The sequence below is a fragment of the Salvia hispanica genome, chromosome 5 (assembly GCF_023119035.1).
Source record: "Salvia hispanica cultivar TCC Black 2014 chromosome 5, UniMelb_Shisp_WGS_1.0, whole genome shotgun sequence".
Classification (NCBI taxonomy): domain Eukaryota; kingdom Viridiplantae; phylum Streptophyta; class Magnoliopsida; order Lamiales; family Lamiaceae; genus Salvia; species Salvia hispanica.
Window position 1 is genome coordinate 12487256 of NC_062969.1, and position 15949 is coordinate 12503204.

The window sequence follows — 15949 nt, forward strand, 5'->3', positions numbered from 1 at the left end:
ATATCTACTGACTCGGCCCCAGGGGTTTTTGGTTCCCGGAAGGGGGGTTATTTTCAAGTTGAAGAAGTCCTTGTAGGACTAAAGCAAAAAAGGAAAGGGGGGATAAGAGGTTTGACAAATTACATGATCAAGGGGGGATTCGAGGTCCGTATGATTGTTGTGTCTATCACAACAAAGGGGATGATGGTTTATGGTCTATCTTTTTTATGTGAAGGCGGCCCCCCACGGGTTGCTTGAGGAGGATATCTACATGGCTCGCCGAGGGTTTTGGGTTCCGGGGAAGGAGGATTATGTGTGCAAGTTGAAGAAATCCTTTGGACTAAAGCAGCCCCCCGAGGGGGGGTATAAGAGGTTTTTCAAAACATGATCAAGGGGATTCGGGGGTCCGTATGGGTTGTTGTGTCATCAACAAAGGCCCATGATGGTTCTATGGTCTATCTTGTTCTATATGGGATGATATGCTCATACCCCGAAATCAAGTCCCAAGACGGGAAAGCTCAAACCCTTTGTGCCGAGTTTGATATGAAGGATTTGGGGGTTGCGAAGAAAATTTGGGGGTGGAGATTTCTAGAGATAAAAAAAGAAAAACTTTTTTCCGCCAAAAACTACATTGAGAAGATTTTTTCAAGATTTGGGATGTCTCCATCTAAGGCCATTGATACTCCAAGTGCCCTAAACATTCATTTATCATTTGATCTTGCACCGAAATCCGAAGTTGATGAGGGTACATGTCTGAGTCTCGTACTCTAATAAGGGGCGTTTGGGGTTTCGCCATGGGTACTTTGGCCGGGGGTTTGCGCATCTTTTCCCCTCCATCATGAAAGGACTAAGCATATTGATGTGAGGTATCATTTTCTAAGAGATGAGAAGAGAATTGAGGTGAAGAAAGTAGGTACTGCTGATAATCCTGCTGATATGTTCACCAAGTCAGTCCCGCAGAGCAAGTTCCAACATTGTTTGGACTTGCTTAATGTCATGAGCTGTTAGTTGCCCGTGGAGGGAAAATCTGAGGCAAGAATGGAGAAGTTTGTTCGTCTGGTGTTATGATGGGGAGAATTCAAGTCAAAGTGGAGATTTGTTAGTATGCCTTGAATTTGTATAGGATTAGGTTTCCTAATTGGGATAGGATTATGTTTCCTAGGCCCAGTCTGTCTAATGTGTGCCTATATATATGGGAGTAGAGCACATAATCTGTATCTGAAAACTGCAGTCGTAATACAATTTGTTCACCGTTTTTGCCCATGGACATAGCCAACACAACGTTGGTGAACCACGTAAATTTAGTGTCTATTTACGTTCTTTTGTTTCTCGATTCACAATTGCCCTATTTGTCATAACAGACACACTTTGACCCGGCACGAGTTTTAAGAAATGTAATGAAAAGTGAGTTGAAAAAGTTGGTGGGATATGGGTCATACTTTTAAAGTATTAATTTTATAATAAAATGTGAGTCGGAATGAGTTAGTGGAATATGAGATCCACTACAAAAAATGGTAAAAGTGAAGTGTGTCAAACTTTCAGGGACGGACCGAAATGGTAAACCGTGTCAAATTTTCAAGGACGGAGGTAGTAATTTTTTTCTTATTAAATAGATGAAGGTGGAAGAGGTTGTTGCAAGATAAGACAAAAATGTCAATCTGAGTCAAATCTTTATTGATGATGTTTTAGATACACGCTCAAAAAAGAAGAAAAAGGACGCTCGGGATTGAAAGTTTGCCACATATCGTCGTGGGTAGCAGTTCAACACAGACTACAGGAGTGATTGCTCAACACACACCATTCGAGTTAGATCATTCCTAACATAGGAACTGTGACACGAATTGCAACATGAAGTGCATCACGAATTCTAGCATGTACAAAGAACAAAGATAGAAATTCATCTTCCGATGATGCAAGAGATGGTGAAACATCTCATGAAGTCCCAACAAGCCTGCCCACCAATCCAATCACACACCTAACAAATACTCCCTCCGTCAGTGAATAGGTGTCCGAGTTTACTTTTACCATAAATGATTATAGGGTCCCACGTTCTCTAACTCATTCTACTTACATTTCGTTTAAAACTAATATATATATAAGTAAGACTCATATTTTACTAGTAACTTTTTTCCACTCACTTTTTTTTAACATTTCTTAAAATTCGTGCTGCCAAGAAATAAGACTCTTAATGACGGACGGAAGAGTATCATAGATATACCATGTTTCATAATCGACAGACTATAAGTTTTATGTCTCACATGTTTGACATGTGACTGAATCCTAAACATAAATGGATCTATCATTTTATATTTGTTTTATAGACATGTTACACTATTTTATAGCTACTTTAATTGAAAGGGCATATTAGTTATTTTGATAATTAAGGTTTTTCTCTCTCAATATATAAATAAAGTGGTATCTTATTGAATCACATACATAACAAAATACACATAAAGGAGGAAAAAGAGAAACAAATCTTTGGATTTGCAGCCACTCAATCCAAAAATCGCTTCCGTTGTAGATCGTCAATGTAAGTTTTCGATCCGATAATTACTCTAGTAGTTAATTACGTGAAATACATGTTGTTCGAATATACCGTATTATTTATATATGCTCTTGAGTTCTTGAATTGTAAATTTATTACACAAACTTCATCCATCAGTTAAACACCCCACAAATGCAATCAGTTATCACTGATGACAGAGTTCCTTCAGCTCTTGCATTGGGCTTATGATTGAGTAGGGCAACGTAACTTTTCTGACTATTAATGTTCGTTGATAAAAAATTATTTTGCGACAAGCCGGTGTTGGTCAATAATCCATCAATAACATTGTTTGCTTGCAAGTTCTCGAAGATTACCAATGATAAATCATGTCGTAAAAAATAACCACAGTGTGAATCAAATGTTAAATAATGAGATGAGTCTCATTTTTCATTAATAATCTCTAAACATTTTTTTATATTTTATCTTTCTCTTACTAATACCAATTACGCAGTATGTCATTTCAAAATTAGTCTATTTTTAGGGGATTGATAGAATATATTTAGTTTTATAATAAAAAATGATTAAAATAAAATTAATTGAATGTGAAGTTTATTATTAAAAGTAGTAAAAAAAATTAAATATGAATGAAAAAAATAGTAAATTGGAATAGTTAATTGTGGACAGAGAGAGATTTCAATATGACATATTTACATAAAAATGAATTTAAATTTAACGTAAATGGTTGAAAATGTAAGAACGCAAATTTCTAAAATCTAAAATTTAAAATCGCATATCAGCATTTTAAAAGTTCATCCTATACAAATATTAAATACAGTCGCTAACATCCTATATAAATATTAAATACAGTGTATAACATAATGGAATTGGAAACTGGATTAAATATTGGTTGCCGTGTTACCATAATGGAATGGGGAATGCCATTCTATATTAAATGAAGGGATATACTCCATGTCACATGTGGAATCAATATATTCGTGTATATCCCAAGGTAAGCATTTATCTTTACTACTACTATTATATTAAATGATGGGATATACTCCATGTTACAAAATTTAGAGTGGATAGTATACCACTATAACCCGCAATGTGTTTTTTGCTTTTGCATATATCTGTAGATGGCTATTATTCTCATGAGAAATTTAAACTGGGATATATAAAAATAATCAGTACTACTCGTTCTTAAACAAGAAGCTGTTGCAAAAAAAAAAAAAAAAACTATAAAATCACCAATGATACTGAAATTAATCAAACAAATAGCCATGGGTTACATTTGCAAGAAGATATTACAACAAAAATTGTCTTCTTCTCTTTAATAGCTTGTACATCATCACCACATACTTGAATTAACCTTTTCAAGTTTCACATAAACTGAGACAGTGATTCTGCTCTATGCGGGCGTGCTCGAGTATAAAAGGGTGAAGAATTGTTCAACTTCAGGTATGTTCCGAATCATTTGGATGTACCTACCTCTGTTCGATTCCGTAAGAAGCTGTTGAGCCATAAGAGCTATCCTCGGCACGAGTCTGGCAAGTGGCATCCCAGACATCAAATTGTTTTTGCCGCAATGGCTGTTTAGATCCTCCAAGACAGCATTCACCACTGCTCTTAGAGATATGTCGACAACATTGGCAAACTCAGCACTGCCCAAACAAAGAGAACACACAAAATAAGGACATCCTCATAATGTAAATTCAGCATCTGTTAGAGAAACAACAGAAGGAAGAGAATGCAAATTTACAGCACAAAGTAAGACCAAACTCAAAATGGTAGGTAATGAATTTTAGAAAATTGGACATGTTTTATTGGTAATCCAACAACAGCAATGTATTGAACATATTCAAAAGGAAGCACTGTATAATTTGGAGGTCCCTCACACAGTTTTTCTTAAACATCTTTCCAAAATGATGGATTTGTAAAACTCAGATGCAAAAACAAATACTACTTGAGTGTGCAACCAAGTTCAATAAGGTGCCGAATTCGAAATCTGTACCTTGACAACACTGCGCGTGTTTCCCCCATGAGCAACTCAAATTTTGTAACATGTGAGAAATCTGATCCACCGCTGTTGGATGGTGCAACAAATTTGTAAACATCGCCATCATCAGGCATCAGATAACCCACCCACTGACTAGGGCTATGCCTAATCATTAACGTCTCCAATATGTGTATAATAGCATCGTGAACTAACATAGTGCTGAAGATATCTTTCAGGTGTTTTCTGCAAATGAAAATGTAATAACGTATAATCACTTTTGATATCAAAACACTTATTGCCTGACATGACTAGGATTCAAGAAACAATGTAATAGGAATCAGGCATGGTTCTGAGACATGGAGACTAAAGAGTGTTATATAGTATCCAGATGCTACCTATTCGTAGTGTCAGATCAAGATTTCAACAAAGACACTGAGCTTAAGGGTATCCACATAACATAGTCAAGACTAAACCAAATGCCTTAAAGGTGCAAAAAAGAACAGAGAATTAAAGAAACTTCATCAAAAAGCAGAAAGGTAAGCACACATAAAAGAGCATATATATACATAAGATTGAAATGCCAGAATACAGACAGCAGATAAAAAAATAACTTTCAACTAGTTGATTAGCACATTATGATTATATAAGTTATAACTCATTCTCTAGATTATATAAAGAATATTGAAAATCAAGGCATAGTAAAACTATCACCACCAAGTGAGCAAGTTCTAGCAGCACTGATCTTCAACCCCAAAAATTCATATGGGATATTATATCGTTTGCAACTCCATTGGCCGGCAAAAGGAAATTGGAAAATAATACTCTTCCGCACTAACTCAATGGGTTGACCAGTGAATTAATTATTTTTCTGACCATGCTATAAGCTGATGTTTAAGGTCATATGCGAACCAGATTCCCAAGGTGGGTACAGCTACCCATTGCGTGCCAGAGGACTTTATTTGTCTAACTTTCTTTCTTCATCAACAGCTAATTCCAACCGTGCTAAAGTTAAATTTGAACTTTGAAAGAGATACTACAAAATTACAAACTTCATGATCTTCATCAATATTGCATATAACTCGTATCTTCACTTACAGATGGAAGTGTCAAATTCTTGACATGATAGATATCGCATAGATTCATTAGAAATGAGGACAAAATCCCAAACAATTGCATTATTATAATCTATTCATACAATAACAGAATGAAGAATATGCATACTGAGAATTTATAATTATAAGTCACTCGGAGATTAAAACCAGAAAACTCCTGTCCTACCTAATGACTTCTCGAGTTCTTAAACTTCGTGCAATTATCATAAGAGGGTACTACACACAATTGGCCCATTGGTGGCACCTCTTAAACATTAACTCAGCTAAGAATTAAATAAATTAAAACACTAACTAATTAACCCTTTACAATTCCAAGTTTCCAACTGAATCAGCTGTTATGTGGATCTGCCACCTTGGCATAATTCCAGCAAAGATGTGAAATTCCAGGAAATAAACAGTTCAATTAGATGGATTTCAAAAATATTTTAAATAGTCACAAGATAGCAATAGTTTAACCATCTGTCAAGTTGTGATGCCCTTTTTTGCAAGAAATGCTAGAAAATATAGAAAAAAAATACAAATATGAAGAGCAGAGAAGGCATATAGACGAATAGTGCATGCAATGGAACAGTAAAAACCTAGAATTTAGGGAATTTTTTTTTTTTTTTTTTTTTTTTTTTTTTTTTTTTTTTTTTTTTTTTTTGGGGGGGGGATTAAATCTTTACTAATCTCATATACATGCATAGAAAGGCATACATACCCCTTGAGTACTTCCACTGTCACAGCCTCTGTATCAGATATCAAAGAAAGCAGACCACGATTAGAAAGATAATCAGCACAGGCCAAAAACTGTTGTTCATCATTCTTGTCAATCATTTCAGCTTCATCCTGGATCACATAGATGAGCCATTCTTATATATACATAAATAGATCAGGCTACAGCATTAATAAGATTACATATGTTTAGCACCATTAAAAAGAGATTAAGAGGTAGATGAAACATATCTTGAAATACAATAGACGCACAAAGTGATCTGCACACGAATGTTAAATTCATAGCTTAACTGTGGTTAGTGATTAATACTGTAAGAAAAGTGATCTGCACACAAATGTTAAATTCATAGCTTAACTGTGGGTTGTGTATCTTGTAACTTCTACCACTCCAAAAAAACTTTAGCACAAAAAAGTAATTGCTCCGTCCACCAAGAGTGTGCAACAATTGCCTTATCAGGCATCCCACATCCATCGTCCACAAAAAGTGAGAAAACTTTCCTTTTTTGAAAAAAAAAGCCCACCCTGCTTATGATTTACTCTCAAAATGCTCCTTATTTACAAACAATGACCCACGACCCACCATCTTAACCCACTATTTTCCATTGGTGAGACACTTCTACACTAACAAAATATCTACAAAACATTTTATGAAAACCGGTGCCACACTTTTGGTGGAAAGAGGAATAATATTTACTTAAAACACTGAATTATCTTTGAGAGAGTGTGGCAAATATGAGTCATATGACCCACGCCAAATAATGAGCATCAGCAATATCGACTGCTGTTAATGTGACTGCCACAAAGCTGGCTAGAGCATGTTTTGATGACAAGCAGGGACTCTCTGATTTTGTTATAACAACCATATACTATTCCTAAAGCACGGTCAATTGGTCATTTTAAAGATTCATCCAATATCAACTTGGATTTGATACATCTGATATCTACTCATACTCATACAAACTAGATTACTTGTTCTAAAAAATTGTACACCTAACAAGTTGGCTAAGTCTACCTTAAAGCTTTTGAATAATAAAATGCTTGAGAGATGTTATATGTCTGTCCTACTACAGGGACACCATTGGAATAATGATTCAAGTTACTTTCAAACATCAGACAATGTAAAACATAAAGTCAATATAAGAATCAGCATAAAAACATTAGTTTGATAATAATGCAACATTTTTGGAGACACATGTTACACATCGCATAAAAAACGTTATCCTCTACAAATAGGCCAGGTTGGTAATGCTCAACACACATCTATTGGTAAAAATAAAAGTATTCCCAATTTAACTAAAGATAGCATCATTCTTACAAGCAGATGAGAACTTCCAAGACCTCGTGCCGTGTCAATATATAGATGTCTCCCTAAGATATTGACTTGGACCCTGATATAGAGGCACAGCATAGTCAACGCCCAAATAGATGATACCATTTTTGTAAAACCTGTAAAACATCACAACCAATGGATAACAAAAATTAATGAAATGGTCTAGATAAAGACATACAGGGTACATGAGCGAAAGTATTTTATACATACTCAATATTTTAAGTCTGTCCCATAGTTCAAGCTTCTCTGTTTTGGTTAAAGTAGTTGCTTGGTCCTTTCCTTGAATTAATCTCTCTGTCAAAGGTGTGAGGTCCAAGCTCTCAGCCAAATGAATATCTAAGTAATGCATCACATGAGGCATCGTTGCTGTGTCGGCTATTCTCTGGACGCTCTGAAAATGCGCTTGTATTCTACCCAAGCAACAAAAAAATAAATGAGTATTAAGCTTCGTTAGTAGCAATAACAAACGAATGCACAAGGGTTAGCCGTTAGCTGATCTTAACTGGGCTTTGATGAGTTCCTCATTTTCTCTCTCATCAGCAAGCTGCCGCTGCAGAGCACTAAGACTACGCCTCCGAGCATCGTATAGCTTGTACAGTACATACCCGCCCCCAAAAGCTCCAAGTGCAACATACACTTTTCTCTTATGCCTCCTCCAAAAATCCCTATCATCACGCATTCAACATGACAATAGCTAAGAAAATTGAATAATAACTCCTCACAAGAAAAAAAGGAAGCCCAGTGTGGAAATTAATCAAACAGTTGGAGCTCACCAATGGAAATAAGAATCTGAGCCACTAACTAAATTTGATGGAAATCCCACAATAGTAAACCAAATTTAGAAACTAGCATACATAGCTGAAGCATTTAATCACGCATTCTACACACAAAATTGGGAAAACGCTATAGAAAAACAGAAAAAAATAGGAAAAGAAATTGACGAACCACATTCGAACTGTTTTTTAAATCCCTAAATTAGTTGGTATAAGCCCAGACTTGGCCGGTGCTTCCTTCCCCTTTTCGAGAAATCAAACGAACTGAGTTACAGGCAACTCAAAATAGAATCTTGGCAGTTCTTTAACGGTTTAGGTTTGCGCTTTGGAATCTGAGACGAAGAAAAGAGAATAAGTAGCTGCAAAAATCTCACCTTTTTATGTACATCAATATCAAAATTTTATCTAAGTTAAAAATTTAATCGGAATCAAATCTCCATACACAGTTTTAGAATAATATTTTTTAATTGATTATTTAATTGATGATTTTTAATAAAAATTCCTAACTGCTAACATAGTATTAGTACTACTACTATTAATTACATGATAGTATTATGAAGTTGAGAGTACAAAACATAATAAACCAATAAACTATTACACCCTACCCATTAAAAGCTTGTATTAATCTCACCCTAGACCCAATTATCAGTTTATTTGATATAAAAATTTCATCAGATAGTAACTAAAAATAATAAGCATGTATACAAGGGCACTTTAAATTAAGAATTTTATAGAATTCGTGCAATTTCGACAAAAAAAAAACATACAATACTGTAATTAATACTAATCACTTTACAAAATTTTGCTATCACAGTATATACTCCATGAAATAATCTTTATATAAATTATTTGTGTTAACTTTAATTAATCAAATTAAATTGATTTGTACTATTAGTCTCAACCACTTTCACCAATAAAATAAGAATTTTTTATTGTTAAGTTGTCATTTAATAATGTTCATAAAATTTGACATGTGAGATGTTAATTGTATTTAGAGCTTTAGAGCATAATTTTGAGTTTGATTTGTAAGCATTATTTATTTCGGTACTACCTAAAATGCATGTATTTTGATTTTTGAGGCAATTATCATAAAATACCAAAAACTAATTTGAATTTAAATGAAAAAATTGAGATATCAGCAGTATGTGGCTATGGCTTATTCTCTTCTCCATAGCTTCATTGCTTCTTCTCCTTGTCACTCCCTCACGCCTTCCATCTGCTCTCTTCACACACCCTTCAACCTTAAACTTGTGCACAAAACAACTATTCCCACATTCTCCTCTCTACAACGTCTCAGAGCTGCTGTTGATGGCGAGCCCCAAATCTCCACCACACCATCACTTCTCGCTGAGGAACAACCACAGCTCGATAAGGTGCTTATATTAATTGCTTTTTTACTTTCTCTTGATTTTCAGAAACTATGGTTTGTGCTGCTATCCCTCATTTCACTCTTGGCACCATCACTTTTTAATGACAATGTTGATTGAATTGTGGCTGATTGAGTTTCTCAATTGAACTATTTAGAAGCTTTTTAGAGTAAAGTAGTAATCTTGTTGGAAGGAATTATTGGAAAAGAATCATAGAGAATTGGGATTAGGAGGCAAAATTGAAAACTCTCAGTTTTATGATCTTGATCATTTAGTCTGTAGTCTCTTGTGTCAGCTTTGATGAGGTTTCTTTGCAAGAATCATTTTTAAATGATTTATGAAGAAGTGAGTCCAAGGTTAGAATGTCTTCACTTTGTAAGTATATAAGATCAGAAGATTTAATGAAAGTAAAGGATATGCAAAAGGTTCAAAACAACAGTGAGTCTTTTTAGATTTGATGTTTAGCACATTGTTTATGAAAGACCTTGCAAGGGAGCACACCATATCGCCTTATAATGCCGAAAGTATTTTTATCACGAGGGAAACACCCTTCGCCTCTAATTTTATCACCCAGTGTTTGCTAGAGTACCTCCTTTCTTCACGAAATTAACCAAAAATCGAAACATAATTTTATGAAAGTTTAGGCTCAAGAATATATTGAATATTCCAGAATGTAATTTAATAACTGAGACATAGTTTGTCCAAAATTTTCAAATTCCTCCTTTCAGCAGCAGCTAGTACTTCGAACATTTTCTTGTAACTTCTTCAGAATCTTGGTTAGAAAATTGTTATTTGTTTTTATTTCTCTATGATTCAATGCTCAATTCACATTATGTTCACACACACAAGTATTAACTTGATGATAACAGAAATCAATGGTAGTCATGAGATACTCAATCTTACTACCATTTAAGTTACGAATATCTATTCTGTACAGGAAGTAGAGGAGTGTGTTAGAGTGCTTAAGAATGCAGCCAAGACAAGAAAAGTTCCACAAGAAGAGATCCTGAATGCTTTTTCTGTGATTGAGAAGGCAAAGGTCGACCCCTCTAAGTTTTTTCAAACTCTAGGAGGAACGGACTCACCAGGGAGAACTTGGATGCTCGTTTTTACTGCTGAGGTTATTGTTACTTTTATGCACTCATGATGCACTTGTTTTTTCAGTACTTTATCGTGTGTGTAGGCTCACATTTCTTTTCTCTTTGGTGCTGATATGATAACCGGCAGAAGAAGCTAACTCGCGGTAAATATTTCCCGATCACAGCCATCCAGAGATTTGATGCAGCTGTGAGTTTCTGGATCCTTGAAGTTTAAATATGTTTGCTGTCATTTAAATGATCAATGGTTTATATTTGCTGGCTCTGTTTTGGATTAATTTCACACCGTTCCTTTGATAACAACGTTTCTTGACATTAGATGGCATTTTCACTCATATGTGCATTTTCTTTCTATAAAACAAAGTCTTAGATATGTTTTCCACACTTATGATTGAAGTCTAGACCCCAAAAACCAAAAAATAAAATAAAATTCTGTCAATGAATTTACTCTTTAAACGGATGTTGAATCATCCTCAACTTCTTTGTCAATTATTTTGGGTGGCCTTTAAAGATGCTAGTGTAGCATAAATTGTTTAAGGATATTAAGCATATTTTTGTAAAAAGGGAGAAACACTGCTCTTTAATTTACACGTGTGAATAATTTTTTGACATGAATATTTTAGGGAAAGAGGATAGAGAATGGAGTTTATCTTGGACCTCTTGGATCCCTGAGCTTTGAGGGCAGGTTATCATGGAAGAAAAGAATACTTGCATTCATATTTGAAAAAATCCGGATAAAAGTAGGGCCGCTTGATCCGTTTGAGTTTAGTTTTAAAGGAGATGATGAAAGGGAGCCAACCAATGCGGATCCGTTTTTCATTTGGTTCTATATTGATGAGGAAATCACTGTTGCCCGTGGCAGAAGTGGGGGAACAGCATTCTGGGTGCGCTGTAAACGTGTTGGCCAGTGATGTGTTACGCCTTGTGAGTTATATGTCTTGGTTTCTTGCTGTATAGAAACATATACATTCCTCTCTTGCTAAATTTATTTGCAATAGAAGAAGAGAAATGCAAGTAGAAGTTTATTTCTGTGATGCTGCCTGCCTTCTTTATTTTCTTTTGATTTGCTGAATTTGATTTTGAAATCTAATATGGAATCTCCTATCATAATCACCTGTGATTTATAACTTGGCTCCACAAAACGCATCTTTATATTTCATATTTAAGATTCCTCTGCAGGTTTGTGTAATATACCTTATTCATCTCCCAAAAATAGATTTAATGACGAGTATTTATGTTTATGATCTTCCTCTTATGTTTTCTACATAAACGAGTATGCTTGTGTTGCATTTTGCTTCATTTTCAACACTACTTATTTAATGGTTGATAATAAGAGATAAAGTTTGACCGATATGCTTAGATTATTGATAGTGTAATTGACCAAATCAAAGAATAAAAATCAAATTTTGATTAGTGTGGCTTGCATGAGAGAAGAAGCATTATTGAGGTGGATTGGCAATATATACTTTTGATTTGTATTCTATGTCTTCGTTATCAAAACGAAATCTTTTAATAAGTGAACTTGCTGGTTGCCATGTCAGCATAATTTTGGGTTGATGATTTTTTTTTTAATTGAAGTAGAAGAAATAATTCAGATACTACTATATGACGAATACGACTAACCAAAGTGGTGGTCCATTTCGGTCAAACAACTTGGACAGTACGTTAAACTAGACTCACAATTCACAAACATACTCCCTCCCTGCGCAAAGTATGTCCACTTGAAATATTTTTAAAAAAAAAAGTTAGATATTAAATACACTCCTCATGCATATATGTCCCTTATTCCACTTCACAGCTCTTTTTAATACTCTTCGTCCCATTCAAAATGTTGAAAATAATATTATCTCTCATTTTTTTCTCATTAAAATATGCAATTAATTTTTTTTTTCTCTATTTTATTCTACCTGACAATACTTTCTTAAATTCGTGCCACTCATTCAACCTAGAACCTAGATATTATAAAAAGAAAAGAGTATTTCATGGTGAGCTTTGTCGGTATATACTGTGTGATAAATTTAGTCAAGAAGAGTGTGCAAATGATTTTCCGTACATACATCCAAGAAAATGTGCGAAATGCATCTATATGTACAGCAACAATAGCAGTTGCAGTTGCAGTTGCAGTTGAATCATTTCCATTCTGAATTTGGTGAAGAGATGGAGAGCAATACATCCTCTCTTACCACTCCATTCACTCAAACCTCACAAAAGCCCATCTTTGAAAGCAAAGAAGCATTCTTGGAGGAGCTTAGAAAGCAACTATGGCTGGCTGGACCTCTCATCTCTGTTTCTCTCTTGCAGTTTTGTTTGCAGCTAATTTCAGTTATGTTTGTGGGGCATTTGGGTGAACTCGCTCTTTCTGGTGCTTCCATCGCCACCTCCTTCGCCTCCGTCACCGGTTTTAGTTTGCTGGTACATAATTTTCCCTTTCCCTTTCCCTCTAATTAGCGATTCATTTCCTTATATAAGATAGTGATTGCACAAATCTTGGTCTCCAAAATGTACAAACATTTGTCAATTGGATTATCTGATCATTCATTTCCATAGCTGCACCCTGCACTCACATTGCTCCTTCCTCTCAATTTTATTTGTGTGATAGGATTCATAAACAAAAAGATTCAAGTTAATCCCTGTTTACTTTGATGTATTCATTAATTTGCTTATTCAATAATCTTATATTTCCTTAATTTTATAAAAACAATCATACTATGAGTTTGATTTATATCCTACTCAACTAGATGGGAATGTCAAGCGCCTTAGACACACTGTGTGGACAGTCCTATGGAGCCAAGCAATACCACATGCTCGGAATCCACGCTCAGAGAGCCATGTTTGTTCTTCTCCTGGTCTGCATACCCCTCGCCCTAGTCTGGGCCAACACCGGTCTCATCCTCAAAGCATTAGGCCAAGATCCCGCCATCTCCATGGAGGCCGGGACCTATGCTCGCTACATGATCCCCAGTGTCTTTGGCTACGGCATACTGCAATGCCAAGTCAGGTTCTTGCAGACTCAGAGCATTGTGTTCCCGATGATGATAAGCTCCGGAATCACAACTGTGCTGCACCTTGTTGTCTGTTGGATTCTTGTGTTCAAGTCCGGACTTGGTAGCAAGGGAGCTGCTGTGGCTAGCTGTGTATCCTACTGGCTCAATGTTCTGCTTCTCTCTCTTTATATCAAGTTCTCTCCGTCTTGCTCCAGGACTTGGACCGGATTCTCAAAAGAAGCCCTTCAAGATGTCCTAAATTTCATCAGACTTGGCCTCCCTTCTGCAATGATGGTTTGGTGAGTGATCAGTAATAGAGCAAAATGTCCAAAAATTGAATATCCAAGTGTACAAAAATTCAGCTTGATGATATATTTAGGGATTTTTTTCACCGAATGTTTGGTGTTTTGAATAGCTTGGAGAATTGGTCTTTTGAGATGATGGTTCTGCTGTCTGGTCTTCTTCCAAATCCCGCACTGGAAACATCTGTTCTTTCCATCTGGTAGATTTTCGATTGAAGTTATAAGAGGATATAATTTGTTTTGAGATTGATGTTTTTATGTTTTTCACAGCCTTAATACAGCTGCGACGGTTTGGATGATTCCTTTTGGGCTCAGTTCTGCTGTCAGGTAAATCAAACATGATGCATTGTGAAGATCATTTGTTAAGAAATGAAAAATCAAGAATATGTTTCTCTCTCGATCATAGTTCAAGTCTTTCATTCTTATGTGATCAATGCAGCACACGAATATCAAACAAGCTTGGTGCCGAGCATCCACAAGCAGCACGCCTAGCTCTGCACGTCGTGCTAGTAATAGCTCTCACCGAGGGCGTTGTAGTCTGGCTGGTTCTTGTTTTAATACGCAATGTGTGGGGATATGCTTATAGCAACGAGGCAGAAGTTGTGACATATGTAGCAACAATGATGCCTATTCTCGCTACCTCCAACTTGATAGATGGCCTCCAGTGTGTATTATCAGGTATCAACCACCCTACCACAGAAGTAATGAAATACGAAAAAGGTCGTGCCAAAATTTAGAACGTTGGTGGTGGTGTGTGCAGGTGCGGTTAGAGGATGCGGATGGCAGAAAATGGGGGCGTTCATCAACCTGGGATCGTATTATCTTGTGGGCATCCCGCTTTCCATCCTGCTAGCTTTCGTTGCACATATAGGAGGAAAGGTATGGGTTTGAAAGATCAAAGCTGGGTATAGATAGATATAAGGTTGAGTATTTTGACTGATAAGGGTTGGATTGTTTGCTTGGTTCATTGTAGGGTCTGTGGATGGGGATTATATGCGCGTTGGTGGTGCAAGTCATCTGCCTTTCGATCATCATGTTACGGACTAACTGGGAACTTCAAGTAAGATGAATTTAGGCTTTAAGAGTGATGTTGTTTATTGTTGAATTCTGTGTTGTTTATATGTGCAGACAAAGAAGGCCAAAGAAAGAGTCTATAACTCCACCATTCCAGTGGAGGTATTAGGGTGATGATGGAATTGGAGGCCAATGTGTTTTTTTTGGAGGAAGTATTAAAAGAAGTTAGCTTGGAATTTAGTTGTTTATTAATTTGCTTTCGGGCAAATATCAATTTTGTAACATGGTATCTGTGCTTATTACTACTCCATAAATTTTGTCTTTAATCATAAACAGATTTTGTAATAAATTGTTTTCCTCAGCTCTCGAAAATTGACATGACATGCTGGATTTAATGGAGAATTTAATGCTTTTGATATGATTTTAATATTTTCATATAAGTCAATTTGCAGAGTTGATTAGTCCATCATTTATGGTTGATGAGAAAAGTAGAAGACCCAGATGTTTAAAAATGAATGAAGAAAAGGACTAGTGAAGTGGGTGGCAGCAGTGGGCCGTTGTTATGTCCCAAAACAGCTAGTAGTTAGTTGCCGACTGTAAAATTAGACGTAAATAGGAATGTTAGTGAGAAAAGTTACTAGTAAAAATTGTGATTGTATTTTGAATTTTTTTATTTCAAAGGGCATCTGAATAATGAAATACTACAATACTTCATATGTCGCTATATCTATAGTGGAGGAGTACATAATAAAAAAGGCTAGATTTGTCGTTTACATGCTGTTTTGAAAAAAGACAA

At 35.7% G+C, this 15949-nt stretch overlaps 3 protein-coding genes across 3 annotated transcripts; 2 read left to right on the forward strand and 1 right to left on the reverse strand.

Moving 5' to 3' along the window:
* Nucleotides 1-3708: 3708 nt before the first annotated feature.
* On the reverse strand, nucleotides 3709-8758 carry LOC125190627 (peroxisome biogenesis protein 3-1-like). Its single transcript, XM_048087976.1, has 7 exons — nucleotides 8562-8758; nucleotides 8120-8281; nucleotides 7827-8026; nucleotides 7602-7732; nucleotides 6273-6400; nucleotides 4476-4703; nucleotides 3709-4125 (listed from the first exon to the last, which is right to left on the reverse strand). The coding sequence occupies exons 1-7, from the start codon at nucleotides 8564-8566 to the stop codon at nucleotides 3873-3875; spliced, it is 1107 nt and encodes a 368-aa protein (XP_047943933.1). The 5' UTR covers nucleotides 8567-8758; the 3' UTR covers nucleotides 3709-3872.
* A 744-nt stretch (nucleotides 8759-9502) lies between these two features.
* On the forward strand, nucleotides 9503-11887 carry LOC125187698. The gene is made up of 4 exons (XM_048084327.1): nucleotides 9503-9762; nucleotides 10694-10876; nucleotides 10984-11043; nucleotides 11477-11887. The coding sequence occupies exons 1-4, from the start codon at nucleotides 9508-9510 to the stop codon at nucleotides 11762-11764; spliced, it is 786 nt and encodes a 261-aa protein (XP_047940284.1). The 5' UTR covers nucleotides 9503-9507; the 3' UTR covers nucleotides 11765-11887.
* Nucleotides 11888-12810: 923 nt separating this feature from the next.
* LOC125186600 (protein DETOXIFICATION 16-like) lies at nucleotides 12811-15574 on the forward strand. Its single transcript, XM_048082996.1, has 8 exons — nucleotides 12811-13265; nucleotides 13592-14136; nucleotides 14253-14339; nucleotides 14410-14466; nucleotides 14579-14817; nucleotides 14900-15018; nucleotides 15113-15199; nucleotides 15268-15574. Exons 1-8 carry the CDS (start codon nucleotides 13011-13013, stop codon nucleotides 15325-15327), a joined length of 1449 nt encoding a protein of 482 aa, XP_047938953.1. The 5' UTR covers nucleotides 12811-13010; the 3' UTR covers nucleotides 15328-15574.
* The last annotated feature ends 375 nt before the right edge of the window (nucleotides 15575-15949 follow it).